The 16,953-nt window shown below is 42.3% G+C and overlaps 1 protein-coding gene and 1 long non-coding RNA gene across 6 annotated transcripts in view; one reads left to right on the plus strand and one right to left on the minus strand.

The window, feature by feature from the left end:
- LOC138816681 (uncharacterized) overlaps positions 1–16,953 on the plus strand; it is a 50,133-nt gene that overhangs the window by 2,379 nt on the left and 30,801 nt on the right. The gene's annotated exons all lie outside the window — the stretch shown is intronic.
- Rin2 (Ras and Rab interactor 2) overlaps positions 5,654–16,953 on the minus strand; it is a 197,271-nt gene continuing 185,971 nt past the window's right edge. For all 5 annotated transcript variants that reach the window (XM_070006668.1, XM_070006667.1, XM_070006669.1 and 2 more), the window contains 3 exons: positions 16,008–16,139; positions 10,350–10,513; positions 5,654–7,700 (listed from right to left, as the gene is read on the minus strand). In XM_070006668.1, the coding sequence (XP_069862769.1) occupies positions 7,380–7,700; positions 10,350–10,513; positions 16,008–16,139 (617 nt within the window). In that variant the 3' untranslated portion in view covers positions 5,654–7,379. The remainder of the gene's footprint in view (positions 7,701–10,349; positions 10,514–16,007; positions 16,140–16,953) is intronic.

Raw genomic sequence — 16,953 nt, forward strand, 5'->3', positions numbered from 1 at the left:
TGGTAGAGTATCAGCCTTGAGCAGAAAAACTCGGTGAAAGCATGAGTTCGATCTCTTGTCCCAACACACACACACACACACACACACACACACACACACACACACACACACACACACACACACACACACACACACACACACACACACACACACACACACACACACACACACACACACACACACACACACACACACACACACGGGAGCGCATGTCTATAAACTGAATGATTCCATTTGTATACCAGTTTTGGAAAAACTAGAATTAATTATAGGAACAGAAATAGATCAGGATTTTCCTGGGGCTGGGTTGGGGGAGGGGGAGGGAACACAAGAGAAGCAGGGGTAGGAAGATGACATTGGTGATAATTGTGGTCACATAACCAAATGTGTCTGTTAAACTTCATAGAATGTATAGGTTTAAAAAAGTGAATTTCACTTCATGTAAGTTATATCTCAATAAACCTGACTTCTAAAAAGACAAAAAAATCACCATCATTTTTACATTATTGTCACAATTTCGATGAATTTATCTGTAAAGCACAAAATACTTCACACCCCCAAAAGATTTCCCCAGTCCTTTGGCCTGGGATATGCTGCTACTGATTTCTCTGTCAGTGCATTCACTTTTATTGTTATCATACAGGAAAACATAATTTCTTTCCTGGTTGCCCATTTTCCCTACATTAAAGATGACTCATAGAACTTTTTACAGTGAGTAATTCCTTTTACTGCTTCCCTGGAAAAAGCTACGTTTTTTGTTTTGTTTTGTTTTTTTAACCACATTTAATCGCAAAACATTTTCCTGCTCATTGAAACAAAACACCATGTGCTGTCTGTAAATAATGCTGACCCAGATTCACATCCCTTCTTGCAAAATACCCCATTTAAAACAAGCAAACAGCTTGGTCATTTGTCTGTTATTGTTTCTTTTCCTCCAGATCATGGGAGAAGTATAACGTGCACAATAAATATCTCTCTCTCCCTCTCTCTCGTCTCTCTCGTCTCTCTCTCTCTCTCTCTCTCTCTCTCTCTCTCTCTCTCTCTCCTCTCTCTCTCTCTCTCTCTCTCTCTCTCTCTCTCTCTCTCTCTCTCCCTCTCTCTCTTCTCTCTCTCTCTCTGTATCTATATTTGTATATCTATATTTATATAGGTACATTCTAGGCTAAAGAGTTCACGAAAAAACAGCTGGCATGGGTAAGTGCTTTCATTTAAGAAATTATGTTTTTAGCCAGGTGGAGCACACCTATAGTACTACCTATTCAACAGGCTGAGATCTGAAGATAAAGGTTTAAAGCCAGCCTGGGCAGGAAAGTCTATGACACTCTTGTCTCCAATTAACTATCAAAAAACTGAAAATGGAGTTGTGGTTCAAGGGGTAGAGCACCTGCTTTGAGTGAAAAAACTAAAGCATAGCATCCTGGCCATGAATTCAAGTTCTAGTGTCAGCACAAAACAAATAAACATTATGTTTTATAAAATAATACCGGACAGGGTAAACATATTGGCCCTGGCCATCAATAGAATAATCTATTTTCAGTTTTGCTAACTAGGGTATATAGATGCACTTACCATGGAAACTTGAAACTGACTATAGCTTTCAATTAAATAAGGCAAGCAGTATACATCATTTCTCTACTAATACCTCATTACAATAAAAAAAAATTAAGGCCTAAACACAAGAGACAAGAGATCCGAAGAGGAAACAATAGTTTCTTGACAAAGCGATTTTCAGCAAGGTTTTGCCTTATTCCTAGCAAGCAGCACAGCTGTTTTCTTTTCCTCCTTTTTAGAGATAAAACTACAGTGCAATCTACTACATTTATTTACACAAATCCCAGAGCCCCAAATATGCTCTGGATTAATGTTGTTAAATTAAACTACAATGCATGTGTAAGTCATGTGGGATTTTGTTAAAACACAGATTCTGGATTTCTTGTTTGCTTTGTAGTGCCACGGATCAAATCCAGGGCCTCCCTTATGCTAGGCAAACACTCCACCATTTAGCTACACTCTCAGCCCAAATGCAGATTCTAACTCAGCACATTCCAATTCAGAGATTCTAATATGCTCCTAGGGAGTCTGGGGGTAATTGGTCCATGGATTAAATTTTCAACTGAGCCATCTTACACTATCTGGGATATGAGATTTTGTAATCATTTTTGTACTCCCCCAAGTATTATATTTACACATGCTAAAAAAAAAAAAGCAGAAGCACCAGGTGCCTGTGGCTCACCCCTGTAATCTTGGCTACTCAAGAGGCTGAGATCTGAAGATCTGAAGATCGTGGTTCAAAGCCAGCCTGGGCAGCAAAGTCTGGGAGAGTCTTATCTCCAATTAACCACCAGAAAACCAGAAGTGGTGCTGTGGCTCAAGTGGAAGAGCAATTGCTTTGAGCCCAGGCCCAGAGTTCAAGTCCCACAACTTACAAAAAGAAAAAAAAAAGCAGAAGTTTTCTAGGGGAGCTGGTTCATTTACATACTTACTTCTAACGGGTTAAAGAGCATTCAGCAAGTTTTCATTCTTTGTAGTTTCTCTTTTAGTTCCCAAGTGATATTTATGTCTATTCTGTACACATTACACATCAGTAAATTGAACAGAAAAGAAAATGAGATTAAAAAAAAAGGGACACTGCAATCTGGCAAATAAGCTTATTCTTCCATAAACTGTAGAACTGACAGGCGTTAGGAAGTCTAGATAAAAGAAATAATAAAAATTAATTCTATCAAATGCCTCATTATTCTGATAAAAACACAATACTTTCTAAGAGTAACCCTGTTGAATGACAGAAATGCACATATTAGTATCTAAATAAGTAATGGATATAACATAAAATTGGGCAAATGACTATCATACTTTTAAACGAAAATTCTTTCTGGGGGTATTACACTCCTGTAGGGGCAGATAGGGCCCATCCCAGGCTTTTGCGCTTGCCATGACTGGAAAACCACCAGGGTTTGTCTCTGCAACTTCTTTTCTAGGCACAAATTCTACTGTAGAGAATGCTAGGGGGAATGGGCATTTAGGCTGGGCTTCCTGTTGTTTGTGTATGTTTATAGATCATTCTCTCGTGTTTATAGATCATTCTCTCTCTCTCTCTCTCTCTCTCTCTCTCTCTCACACACACACACACACACACACACACACACACACTACCACCAACATCTCCACCATCAATAATAAAGTTAATGAACAGCATAGCATTCACTTTTTGATCCTCTCACATTGGGTTTCCTGCCTATATGTACACAAAAGACAGGAAATTCTTCTCTCTCTTCTCCCCCTCCCCTCCAATGCCCTTTCCCCTCTCTTCCACTACTTTTCTTCCCCCACCCCCCAGTCTCTCTCACTCACACACACATTCTGGGAATGGAATCCAGGGCCAGGCCTCACTGACTAGGCTAGCACTCTACGACTCACCTACATTCCTACCATATAAATATGTGCCAATACCGGTGCTTGAACTCAGGGTTGTGTAAGTTTTGCTTGGCTTTTTTTACTTAGGGCTCACATTTTGTTACTTTTCTTTCTAATCACTTGAGCCACACCTGTACTTTGGGCATCCTGGCAATTAATTGGATATAAGAGTCTCATGGATTTGTCTGCCTGAGGTAGCTTTGAACCCTGGATCCTCAAATTTCAGCCTCCTGGGTGGCTAGGATCACATGCATGAGCCACTGATACCTAACTTAAATATATGCTAAAAACCTTTCCGTGACTCCTTTCCTTGCAACTTCACGTGGGAGCTTTGTGCCAGTTGCCACTCATTCTTTTATGTGAAAAACAAAGAAACAAAAACAACCTAAAAAGCAGATCACTGTTTTTAGAGAAGTTGTCTCCTGAGACAAACACCAGCTCTTTCCTCCATTCTCTCTCCCTTCCCGCATGTCTTCCTCTTTCCCTCTCCTTATTATCTGCTTATAATTCTTCCATATAATCGTTTAAAGTGTATTTCCAATTTGATTAGGCCTTTTTAAAACCAAATGGCAAACAGTACTTTTGCTCTCAAATTCACCCCCATGAAAATGGTCTGAAAAATGACGATACTTAGGATTGTACCTTCAAATACTGACAGATGATTGAAATACTGTGTCCACTGGATGCTGCGGACCTTGGCAATCTTTCTGGGCCATTTCTCTCAGAGGAATCACTTGCTTCATGTCTCTAAATGAACCAGAGGTCACAGCTGCAGTGGAGGTGAGAGCACACTTGTGAATGGAAGCATTCAGGCTGGGCTTCCTGTCATCTATGTATGTTTGTAGATCTAAAGTTGTAGCTTCCACATGGGATGAATGATTTTAACATTTTCTATTTCTATTCTGTGTCCCCAAGGGGTGGGTGGGTGGGAGGACACTTGGCAGCACATCCAATATCAAAAACAAAATTCCTTCCTCTGGCTGGTGGTCCACTTTGCACATATTTTTAGCTTTGGAAATGCATTCTCCTCTCCCTCTGTGCAGCATGTATATTTTTACTCTTCTGATTCCATCCTCACTTCCACACAGTCTGTTTCCTGGCAATTTGAGAAGTGAGAAATGCCTGCGTGGAGGGAAAAAAAATGAAGACACATGGTGTGTTGAAATTCTGACAGGGAAGCATTGCCCAGTGACAAAACCAGGGCTGGTCTTGTGATGTTTCCTTTTGCTCACATTAGCTTTAACTATTCTCATCTGGCTCTTGTCTTGCCAGAAGCTCCTCAAGCTGTCTCCAATTCAGATGTCGTGACCTGTTTTCAACCCACTGAGGGCTGATTTCTAAGTATGAGAACAGCACGCTGGGCTTTGTTGAGAACGTTAGGAGAACACTTCCTCGGACTTACCTGTGATCCTTTAGCCCGTGGCAAATAACAAAAGCAGGTGGATCATCTAACCCTTGTTGTGATCTCTAAAGAGCTGCCATACTGATGGCTTAGAAATGCTTCTAAACTCGTGTTTTCACTCCACAAGGATCGAACGAGCACAGAGGATCTGTCAGGCCGGGTTCCAAGGATGAGGAATATAACAGTGAAGAAGGCCATGCCTCTGCCCTGTTAATTTCGCAACCACACTGAACTCTCAGTCAGGACAAGCCAGAGGTTGCCTAAGGACAGGGAGGAGCTGTCTGCAGGGTACTTACTGTGTTCAGAGTAACTGTGATTTGTTTTAGATGCAACTGAGCCAAGTTCTATGTAAAACCCTTTTAGATCAGAGAATGACTTTTTTTTTTCTGTGCTGGTATTGGGGCTTGAACTCGGAGCCTGGGAGCTGTCCCTTAGCTTTTTTTCAGTCAAGGCTGGTGCTCTACCACTTGAGCCATACCTTCACTTCTGGCTTTTTGCTGGTTAACTGGAGACAACAGTCTCATGGACTTTGCTGCCAGGGCTGGCTTTGAACCTCGATTCTAAGATCTCAGTCTCCTGAAGAGCTAGGATTACAAGTGTGAGCCACTGGCACCCAACCATGAGGAAAACTTTTGTTCTCCTCGTTCTTAACTTTTGCCTCATCAGTCCATAAGCTTCTGAACAATGTGAGCCTTCTGTTTACTCTTCATGGATACTCTAACCACAACCACAAGCTCAATCAGAAGTAGACCATCATGTAAATTTCATGTTCCATTTGCATAATGGTCTTTTGGTGCCTTATTACACTATGACTCTAAAACAAACACAAACACACAATCAGAGAATATTGGAAAAACATTATTTTTCACACTGGATTATGGTACAGTATTACAATGTATTATGTGCAAAATTTCATTTAAAAAATCATTTACAAAAGGAAGCACAACACAGTATGTGCTGAGGGTTCTAGTACAACAAAAATCAAGGCTGAAAAGGCTCAAGACACAAAGCCCCCAAATTCGTGATGACACATCATTACATAGCACAAAAACATAAATTTTCAATGACTTGCGTTACATTGATATATAACCCTCCTTGTATGGGCACCCACAACCGTTTTTTAATCAAAAATACATCTAACATCACTGTCTATTGCTTTGTTTAAAAGACTTTCTTTTTGGAGTGCTGAGGATTGAACCCAGGGCTTTATGTATGCTCCACAAGTGTTCTACCACTGGGATGCATACTTGGCCATTGTATATTTGTAGTACACAGAGTTTCTTTTTTTCTTCTGCAACAACATCTCATTGAGCTCAACAAAAGCCACATTATACATTACTTAGTGGCTGCCCCAACGAATTGGATGGTGCTAGGTTTCACTGATGTGGAAATTGAGGGGAGGTATCCTTGATTATTTTTTCCTCATGGGCTTTTTCAACATTTCCTAAAGCAGGTAATGTATGGGATAGACTTTTGCCAAATCTCATTGCTTATTTACAATATTTTTATCATAGGTTCCTTCTGACTCCTTTTCTTACATTCCCCCATAAGCCTGAACCAGCAGACTGAGCTCCTTAGTCATGTATCCGAATCTACATTTCTCTCTCTACCTCTCTCTACATTCATTTCTTTTCTTATTCTCAGCATCAAATGGAAAACACACACACACATACACACACATGCACACACACACACACAGCATAACACCCCTAAATCTGCACAAGGTAACAGTACATCAGATTTCCAAAGGCATTCTGTGGCCAGTGTCAGGAATACATTGCTCTAAGAAATCCAGCAGTGTCTCTCCCCACAAAGTTGCCAAATTATCCAGTTACAGAAGAGAGACTTTTAAAATGGGATACTCTCAGATCCAGCAAGAGATTTATTTTCAAATATTAAATGTTAAAATCACATGCATAATTATAGAAATATTTTAAAGTTACAAAAATAGTTTAAAAACCAATCCTGACAGTTAACCGGCAACTGCTATAAAACATTTCTAGAAATATATAAAAACACAAAGGCTCTTTGTAAAAAAAAAAAAAAGAAAGAAAGAAAAAGGAAAAGAAAGGAGAATGGAAAGGAGAGGATAAAGGAGAGGTGAAGGGAAGAAAAAAGGTGGAAAGGAGAGGGAAGAATGGAGCCATCTTCAAAACAAGAGAAGTACCTGACGCACTGCCAAGGGACAGTCTTGTCAAACACCTGCTGTTGAATTCAAGAGAAGAGCTTGTACCTTTAAATGTTCATTCAGCACATACACATACATGGAAATCAATGTGGTGTGTGGAAGGCAGTGGACAATCTCAGAGGACACTTGAACCACCAACTGCAACTCTCCACTGCTGGAGGAGACATTTTAACTGTTTCAATTCCAACTACCTTGCCTGGCAATGTGGCTAAAGATGCCCTTCACCAAGTCAACCTGTGGATGGATGGATGGCTCAGTCACTGAACTGAGGGGGTCTTCCAGGAAGTGACTGCCTTCCAAGCTCAAGTATGTGGCAGCCAGAAGGCTAGAGTAAGCTCCCTTGTGGAAGCACCAATGGGAAGTCCCGTGTGCTTTCTATGAGGGGGTGAGGTCTTCTCCGTTCTGGAAAATGACACCATAAGGATCATTCTTGATGCGCTTGTATACAAAGTGGAAGATATGGGGCTGGGGCCGACTATGCAGCTCAGCCTTGATTTTTTGAGGGTAAGTGTCCTCTGCCAGCTGCTGCCACGTTTCATCCACAAAGAGAAAGAGGCTGTATTCCTCAGGGTCTTCCACCTTAAACTTCTCAGCACAGAGCTGACACACGTCTTCCGTGGTGATGTAGGGTCGCACAAGAAGGGTCTTTCCTGTGCAGCCACTGTTGACCTCTTGGAATGCAACCCGGAGGTAATTCTGCAGATGGAAACAGATGTCAGAAAGAAAGAGACAACCAGACAGCAATAAGCCTCATGGTGAAAGGCCAGTGCCAAGGTGGAATCTGTGAGCCATTGCATGGCTCTGACTTATCTGGTGATATCTGAGGTTTGGCCATAAAGCTTGAATTGCAAGGAAAGAGGCTGATCTGAATCTGGGCCAGGAGAAGGACTACAAGATGGCCTAAACTGGTCACATGTTAGCTCATTTGCAAACAGAAGCAATAGGAAGCCCACCAAGCCCTGGTTTCACCTTGCTATAGCCCTCGTGAAGCCTACTTAAGAAATCCCTGCGTAAGAGTGTGAACCACTTCTACAGTTGGGATTATTCCCAGCTTGAAACATAAACCAAAAAGCAGAAGAATCGGATCCAGGAGTCAGCAGGAAGAGATTTTAAACACCCAGACCCAACAGCACATAACTGTGCTTCCTTTGGCCACAGTGTTTTTCTCTGGAGCCTAAACAAGAGCAATTATAATTATGCTAGGTTGAGCCCTAAGAAACTGCTGATGTTTGAGCTCCCTGAACAATGATTTCATGTGGTTAAACTTAATATGAGGCTCCAAGTGGCTCTTGGTGTAATGTTTGGGAAGGGGAGTGGAGAGAAAAACCCAGAGGGAGGAGCATGTGGAATCTGCCAGAAGTCTGGAGCTAAAGTGGATGAAGCCCAAAGTGGCAATGCAGGGTAATGCAGAGAGACATTTGCAGGTTTGGACTTGAGAATGGTGCCATGTGTCTGCCATCCCGAAACACAGGAATTCTGTGGCCTCCTACAACAGAGAGCCCAGATGAAGGCACAGACAGTCCAAAACTCATAACCAGAGTCTCCTGGATTTAGGTTTCCCTGGATAAGTCCTTCAGCATCCCCGTCCTTAAGCATGAAATTTCCAGATAAGATGGAGAAGGCCCAGTCCAATTTGACTTGCATCTAAAAAGCAGTTTTTATTTCCTTTTTCTAGACCTGGTGACTCTGTTTGGAAGCTTGCTCACCGCTTAGGCTCTTTTATGGTTGCCATGACGGCTGAATAGGCAACCTAAGATGTTTTACATCTGCTTCTGCAGAGGGCATTTGTCAGCCGATGGCTTTGCCGAGGTGAGTCAGTGGGAGGATCCAGAATGACACTCTTGGATTTGAACACATGGTGTTTAGAACGCAAAATACATTCCATCAGTCCACATCCCTTGTCCTCTCTCCCACACCATCCTCTCTGCCAATCCTTAGCTCTAACACTAGGTATACAGCATTTACTCAATGATTGCTGAACAGAGAAGTCTACATTGTCTCTACTTAACCCCTGGAGAAACTGAGGCACAGGAAGGCTAGGGAACTTGCTCATGGCCACAGAACTAGAATGGGACAGAGTCAATCTTCTGCCTCCCATGTGCAGTGGTGTTTGGGTATGTGACTTCCGATGTAGCAGTTCCAGCTCACTTTCTTCAAAGTGAGCAAGAGAAAGGAGAGGGCGTTTGCCAAAGAAAGAGTCTACATGGTGACTCGGAGCCTCCAGCTTAGAAGCTGCCGATGGATGGACAGGGGGAAGAGAGAGGTCCTTGTGGCAGGTAAGGAGGTGGAAGAGTACATTTGTCTCACTGCCTCTGATCTTCTCAGAGGGTACAGCAGCTCAGGAACTTCATCCCAGCTCTCTTGTATAAGAAACAAGCTTGCTGGGAATTGTCCCTCCCCAGACAGCAGCTATCAGTCATGAAAACTTGAGCCTGAGGACTTGACAGGGATTAGGCTGAGATATTCACTCTCAAAGTCTGCTCTCCCTGATCATGGCAGGAGCTGCTGCTGCTATGAGATGTAGGGGCTTCTGTTTGGGGGAGTGAGGGAGAAAAAGGAGAAGGAGAGGCCATTACTGTACCTTCTCTACCCAATGAACACGAGGCCAACTGTAGCAGGTAATGCAATATGATACACCTGTGCCAAATTGCTCCCTCCTTTTGGGCTTCCTGTGTGGTCAGGTACTTGGTATCTAGGCTGAATGTTTTGGTAAGGAGTCTGCTTTCATTTGACTTAGTTGTCTTACTGGGGATGTATATGTGCGTATACGAATATGCATGTATAAATAAATAATCATACATCGTATTTAATATGATGGTGCATTCATTGGAAATGACACTTCAAACTTTGAAATTGGGGGGGTGGAGACTAGGCAATGAACTCAGGGCCTTGCACTACCACTGAGCTATACCCCAGTCTGAATGTTTGATCTTTTCACAAGCTAGCAACACTGGTTCAATCCTGTCTTGCTATGCTGGGGTGCTAGATGCCGGCAGCAATCAGACCCTCCTGATTGCACAATGGGTCCCCTGTCATGTAATGATTTGCCAAGTCAGGCTGCTCAGTAGTTGAGATAAATTCAAAGCGTTTTCTGCTTGTGGTATGTTTAACCTGACAGCCTCTAAGTCAAAGAGCATCCGTATTATACATTCATAAAGCAACAGAAGTAAGACAACAAGGCCCAAGAAGTAGCTTCACACATCTGTTTTCCATCAAATGATTCAACCCAGAAAAGACCCGGGGCAGGAAAAGCGTGGTGGGGAGCTGAGAGGCACAGTGGGAGCCATCTCTGCCTTCCTGGGGAAGGAAGAGGGGACGGCCACGATGGTGGCTCCACGTGCGTACCTGAAAATCATCCACAGAAGGGATGGTCCGGTTGGTGGTTCTCCGTTTGTGCCACTGCCTCAGGGTGTCCCTGGTCTCTGAGCTGAGCAGGCGTGCAGCTTGCTCTTCTTGGAAGTTCTTTATCAGAGACAGTGCTCCGTAGGCACTGGTCAGGTAATAGCCTCCTGGGAAGGGGAGGAGAGGTGAGTTACTCAGAGGATCACACTCTGGTGATGACACATGGAGAGGCACTAGTGTTAGAAACCATAACTGTGTTCCCTTATCCCTGGCCCTCATGATGAAGATGGGTCCCAGGATTTCCTGCCCCTTGGAGATCAAAGCCCTGGGTGCTAGGTCCTTTCTATGAAAGGATGTAGGATTTACATGTAACCTATGCACATCTTCCTGTACACTTTTAAAGTATTCTAATCTCTGGACTCTTTCTAATGCCTAAAGCAATATAAAGACTACTTAAGTCATGGTTATAGTAGTGCATTGTTCAAGAAATACAAGGAAAAAGTTTGCATATGTTTCATACAGAAGTATTTTCTAGCTATTTCCAATCTGTGGTTGGATGACACAGAATCCATGGATTCGAAGGGCTAAGTGTCATTTCCCATTTCTCCCACAGAAGCACACACCCAAGATCACACCATACGCTCCTTCATCTATCCACTCCTTCACCCATCTGGCAGAGGTTTATGGAGTGGCACGGGCCTGGGCCAGAGGCTGGGAGCCCCTGATGAACTGACAACAGTTCTGTTTCCACTGATGGCATTTCCTTTCTAGTAGATGAGACAGTCAAAGACTTTATTAAGGGACAATTGTGAAAGTAGGCTAGCAGGAAAGATCAGAGTCAGAGCCCACTGCAGAGATGGGGAGAAAGTCAGGCAGGTCGGGGGAGACTGCTCATAGGCCACAGTCACTTATTTAGTCCATGCATCTCCTGAAAATACTGTTCTTTGGCTTTTAAAAAGCGAATAGTTTTTAATTTTTAGGTAAACAAAATATGTTGAAAGAACTGCAGCATGCACAAATGTGTTCACAAAAACATGAAAACTTTTCAAATAAGCTCCCTTTTTGAAACATTTTTATTATTATCTTTAAGTAGTTGTACAAAGAAGTTAATAAGCTCCCTCTTAATTTCCTTTCTTCTTACTTGTAGACAATGCAAAATGTCATTTAAGAAAAATACTCAAGCCAGGTGCTAGTGGCTCATGCTTGTAACCTTAGCTACTCAGGAGGCTGAGCTGTGAAGATCATGGTTTGAAGCTAGCCTAGTCAGTAAAGTCCCTGAAACTCTTATCTCCAATCAACTATCAGAAAACTGGAATTGGAGCTATGGCTCGAAGTGGTAAAGTACTAGCCTTGAGCAGAAAAGCTCAGGAACAGCATCCAGGATCTTAGCTCAAGCCCCACAACAGAACAAAAGAAAAAAAAATTAAAAAGGAAAAGCTAGTGATGTCCCTTTGATGATGTATTTAGGATTGAGCTCTTGTGTTCATGGGGATAGAAGAGGCTGTGAAATGCAAATGAATGGCTAATAGCTTTGTCCTAAAATACAATTTGGTGACTGCCAAGCAATGTAAACAAGGTGCTCAGGAGCCACTAGGGGGCACCTGAGTGTGTTTTTAAAATTCCCTAATTGGGTACTATGCATTTTTATATTTAGGGGCATTCTTTATGAAAATATCCATCTAGTGAATCACTACTGTGAGCCTAAGTCAGTCATTGAGCATGGGGTTTGTAAGATATAGAATCCAATCTCTAAAATGTATAGATTTATTCTTTAAAAAAACACATGGGCAATTTATCCATGCAAGGAACAAAAGTTGGTTGTGGTTGAGGTAGGTGTGTGTGTGTGTGTGTGTGTGTGTGTGTGTGTGTGTGTGTGTGTGTGTGTGTGTGTTGTCCCACTTTCATGGCCAAAGTAGTCATTTAACACTGGATAGAACCCTCTGATCATCTGACCAACATGAGGGAAGGAAAAGGCTCTACCATTTGGTATGTTCAACAAAAGTTGGACATAAACTTGTCAGAGAATGCCTTTGTTGTGTTCAGGTCACGGATGGAGAAGTGTGTGTGTGTGTGTGTGTGTGTGTGTGTGTGTATTGCTAGAGATCAAATTGAGGGCTTCACGAAACATGCCAGGCAAGTGCTTAACGATTAAGCTGTACCCTTACCAAGGTTCTGAAGTTTCCTGACCCACCATCTATGGTGTAAGTTCCCTATGGTAGTTTAGCAACAACTAGTCCAGAGCTCTGGATTGTTGATCTTTATTTAGTATTTGCCTCATGATCTTTATGTAGTATTTGCCTCACAAACAAACCAGCACAGAACTGGCTGGGAAATGACATAATATAGAACTTAAATGGTACACCAAAGACTTCAGACTTAAGTAATCAGAAGAGCTGTGAGGAGGTTCCAGTATTTAGCTAGACTCAAAGTTCTGCTACAATCCTTAGAGTAGAAGGGGGTTCCTTTGGATCACAGGTTTTAGACTCCATAGCTCCAATATGCTCAGGCCACTAAAGAGAAAACTCAGAATACTTGAAGCACACAACGGCCCGCATTTTGAAACATGTGGATGCTATTAGAGGAAGGTTTTAGATTTCAGCAAAACTGTAATCCTGAGAAAAAGCTATGCACTTCTAAGGGATTCTATGACGCCTGTTCTGTAAATGAGAATGCCTGAAAAGCCATGTGGTTGCTGCTTTGCAAACCAAAGAGGGCTTTGGGCAGACTGTGGAGAGGACAGATCTGTAAGGACTCACCACAGTTCCTACCAGTCTGCAGAGCTGCTGGGCAGCCTGGTCTGTAAACACAGCTAAGCACATACACTCTCCCCAGGAAGAAAAGCCAAACAGTGCTACATGCAGCCCCAGACACAGCCGGGTGCAATCAGGCTCTAGGGAATGTGTGGGCTCATGGATCCCTTTGTGGGATACTAGTATGTCGTCTTTTCTCACATAGGATTCCTTGAGATGAAGAGAGTCAGATGCCCGTGTGTCTCCCACACTGCCTTGCTTTGGGACAAGGCTTGGGGAAGAGGCAGGAAATGGTTGTCCCTATCCTGAAACCACATAGATACACGTATCTGTTTGTCCTATGTATATCATCATCCTAACAACATGGTGGTTTTCTAAGGGAGACTGATGTGTCCTTTTCCCAAAGCCCCAAAAGGCCTTCCTACTTATTACTACAATTAAACATGATTAAAACTAACCAAAAGGAAAAAAAAAAGGAAAGCATAGCATTGAGACTAACATAAGTTGTGTGTGTGTGTGTGCGCGCGCGCGCCTGGACAAAGCCACATGTATTTCTCTTCCTGCTGAATTCCAGGATGTGTGGATAGTCCTGGTGGGTTTCCCACAAAGTGTGTAGATCCATGGTAGGGAAAGTTCATGAGGGGACAGGAACAGGTAAAAGGATGACAGAGCCCATTTCTGTGTGTGCATAGTGGGAGAGAGCATGGGGATATTCGTTACTCAGCTTGCACTGACAATGCTCAAAGAAGGCTGGGGAGGGCTGGGATTCCAGGAAGCACAGTCCTCTCATAGGAAAACCAAGGATTGATGAACTTGGGTTAGAGGACATTAAAAAACACATTCTTAGAATCACAATACATTTAAGTTCTCTCCATGGGAAATGCCTGGGTGATATGTACCTGGAGCTGGTGGACTTTCGTATTCAAGCTCACACTGAAACTCACTGGTGGAGGGGAAGGGGAGTGAAATCTCACCCTCAGGGTCTGTCTGGTCCCAGAGATATATAAAGAAAAATTAATACAAGCCCTGATTTGTTCTCAGGTAGACTGCCAGCTCACAGGAGAGGCCTACTTAGTGTTGCTTCTCAAGGTTCAAGCATCAGGGGACTTGCTTGGTATCATTCCTGACTGATGTGTAAGGAGGAGGGATTTTTTTCTCCCAGACACAGGGCAGGAACAAGAAAGAACTTGAACTACTAAGGGAAACTGAAGGCAAACTATTTGCGTTTTCCCCCACTGTACTTTAACACTGAGCAGATATCCTTTTGTAAACTGAAAAGAAAACTAATGCTGTATGTATGTATGTATCTTTTGCAAATCCTGGGATTTGAATTCAGGGCCTCAGTGCTATCCCCGAGTTATTGTTCAAGGATAGTACACTACCAATTGAGCCACAGCTCCGTTTCTGGCTATTTCTGCCCTTTTCCTGCCCTTGCTGCCTTTGAACCTTGATCCTCGGGATCTCAGCCTCGTGAGTAGCTAAGATTATAGGCATGAGCTAATAAATAACAGCACTGGGCTGTACTGTTTTTTTATTTTTAAACTTTTTTTTTAAAGATAAAAACAAAAGCCAAGCGTTATTGCACTGATGTGGTCACAGGTTATTTTTCTGGTGATGGAAATATTTGCTAATAAGAAGTTTACAATTTCCTTTGGGAATCAGAGAAAACATTACTTTTGAAAAATGATGTTTATTCTATTGCATGGTATTTTTATTGTCTCTACTGGGCCTTGTGAAGTATTTATTTATGGCAGAGTTGTATTTTCTCTTTTTACTTCCTGTCTCCCAAACTTTCTTATGCTTTTTTTTTTCTTTTTCTTTTGTGACAGTATTGGGACTTAAATTCAGGGCTTCTTGCTTGACTTTTTCTGCTCCAGGCTGGTGCTCTACCATTTGAGCCACAGCTCCATTCCCTGACTTTTTGCTGGTTAATTGGAGGTAAGAATCTTATGGACTTTTGTACTCCGGCTAGCTTTGAACCACCATCTTCAGATCTCAGTTTCTTGAGTAGCTAGGATTAGAGGTGTGAGTCATCAACAGCAGGCCTGATTCCCGAATTTTCTTTTTTTTTGGGGGGGGGGGTCCGGTCGTGGGGCCTGAACTCTGGGCCTGGGCGCTGTCCCTCAGCTCTTCAGCTCAAGGCTAGTGCTCTACCACTTGAGCCACAGCGCCACTTCTGGCTTTTTTTCTTTTTGCTTATGTGGTGCTGAGGAATCGAACCCAGGGCCTCAGGCATGCAAGGCAAGCGCTTTACCACTGAGCCACCTTCCCAGCCCCTGATTCCCAAATTTTCTATACCAAATACATATTACTTTGGTAATCAACAAAAAGTCCTCTATACTTCTTTTAAATAAAAAAAATAAAACTGCAATTACCCATTAAAATATCAAAAAAGTAGCCAGGTGCTTGTGGCTCACATCTGTAATACTAGCTAACCAGGAGGATGAAATCTGAGAGTGGTGGTTCAAAGTCAGCCTGGGCAGTAGTCTGTGAACCTCACAACTCCAATTAACCAGAAAAATAAAACAAAACAAAACGTGGAATGTGGAGCTATAGCTCAAGCGGTAGAGCATCAAGTCTTGAGCACAAAAGCTCAGAGACAGCATGCAAGCTCTGAGTACACACACACACACACACACACACACACACACACACACACACACACACACACACACACACACACACACACACACACACACACACACACACACACACACACACACACACACGCCCCCCCCCCATTGGAGTTAGAGGTAGGGGCTGTTGACCACTATGAATGTACAAGAATACCGGTAAATTCTTCTCTTTAAAATGGTTGTTTATGTTTTCTAAAGTTCTTCTCAGTTACAAAAATAAAAATGAAACAAAATCCCACCAAATCCCTCCGACTTTTCCAAAGTGTATCCATTACCTTCTCCATGTAATAAGGAGGGGTCTAGGAGCTCCATCATGTACTCGATTTCAGTGTCCAACTCAAGCATGTCACACTGAGCTATGACATAGGTCAGGACTGGTAAGAAGTCATCAGCGCCGTACATCCTCCCTGGCAAGAGGAAGAAAGGGCGGGACAGGAATATTTTTTTAAATCAGCTTTTCTTTCTTTCACATCCTACTTGCTGCTTTTATTAGATAGCAAGGAGTCACTCTGGGGGAAATGAGCTATTTATAAACAGATGTGGGTGTTTCTGGAATCTTGTGTAGTCCTTGACTCTTTCAGCTGCTAAAAGGAAAGACAAGCTCTCTGTCACCACTCCAGATTTTCTCTCTACTTTGTTCTTTCTTTTCCCTTTTTCTCGGGGCCTTGAACTTGCAAGGCAGATTCTCTATCACTTGAACTATCTCTCTAGTCATTAGTTATTTTGCATTAGTTATTTTCAAGTAGCATCTCATTTTATACCCAGTACTGGCCTCGACTGTGATCCCAACGTTATGATCTGCATACCATTATGTATGTGAACAGAGTATCTTTAAATATTTTTAACTCATAGCAAGTCATATGTGTTAATAATATACTTATGTTAATTCTTTTTATTTTTATTTATTCTTTGTCTTTCCCACTTCCTAATATGTTCATTGTTGATGTGTCATTTCCTATTGGTTTCTGTGCACATTAATCATCTAAGGACAAGATCAAACACAACCTGGAAAAAAATAACTTCCATGCTTTACTTAATGTGAGCACACTTAACTATGCCAAATCAGATCATTTTAATTAGTATACAAAGTGGGTTAGTAACATGTGGCATTTTTTTTTAGTTCTAGTTTTCTTTACAATAGTAGTTTTCAACTGGATGTGATTTTGTTTGCCCGGGGTACACTTGACACTGTCTAGAGACATTTTTCATTGTCACACTGGA

Source organism: Dipodomys merriami, unplaced genomic scaffold (genome assembly GCF_024711535.1).
Source record: "Dipodomys merriami isolate MVZ:Mamm:240054 unplaced genomic scaffold, mDipMer1.0.p SCAF_7, whole genome shotgun sequence".
Classification (NCBI taxonomy): domain Eukaryota; kingdom Metazoa; phylum Chordata; class Mammalia; order Rodentia; family Heteromyidae; genus Dipodomys; species Dipodomys merriami.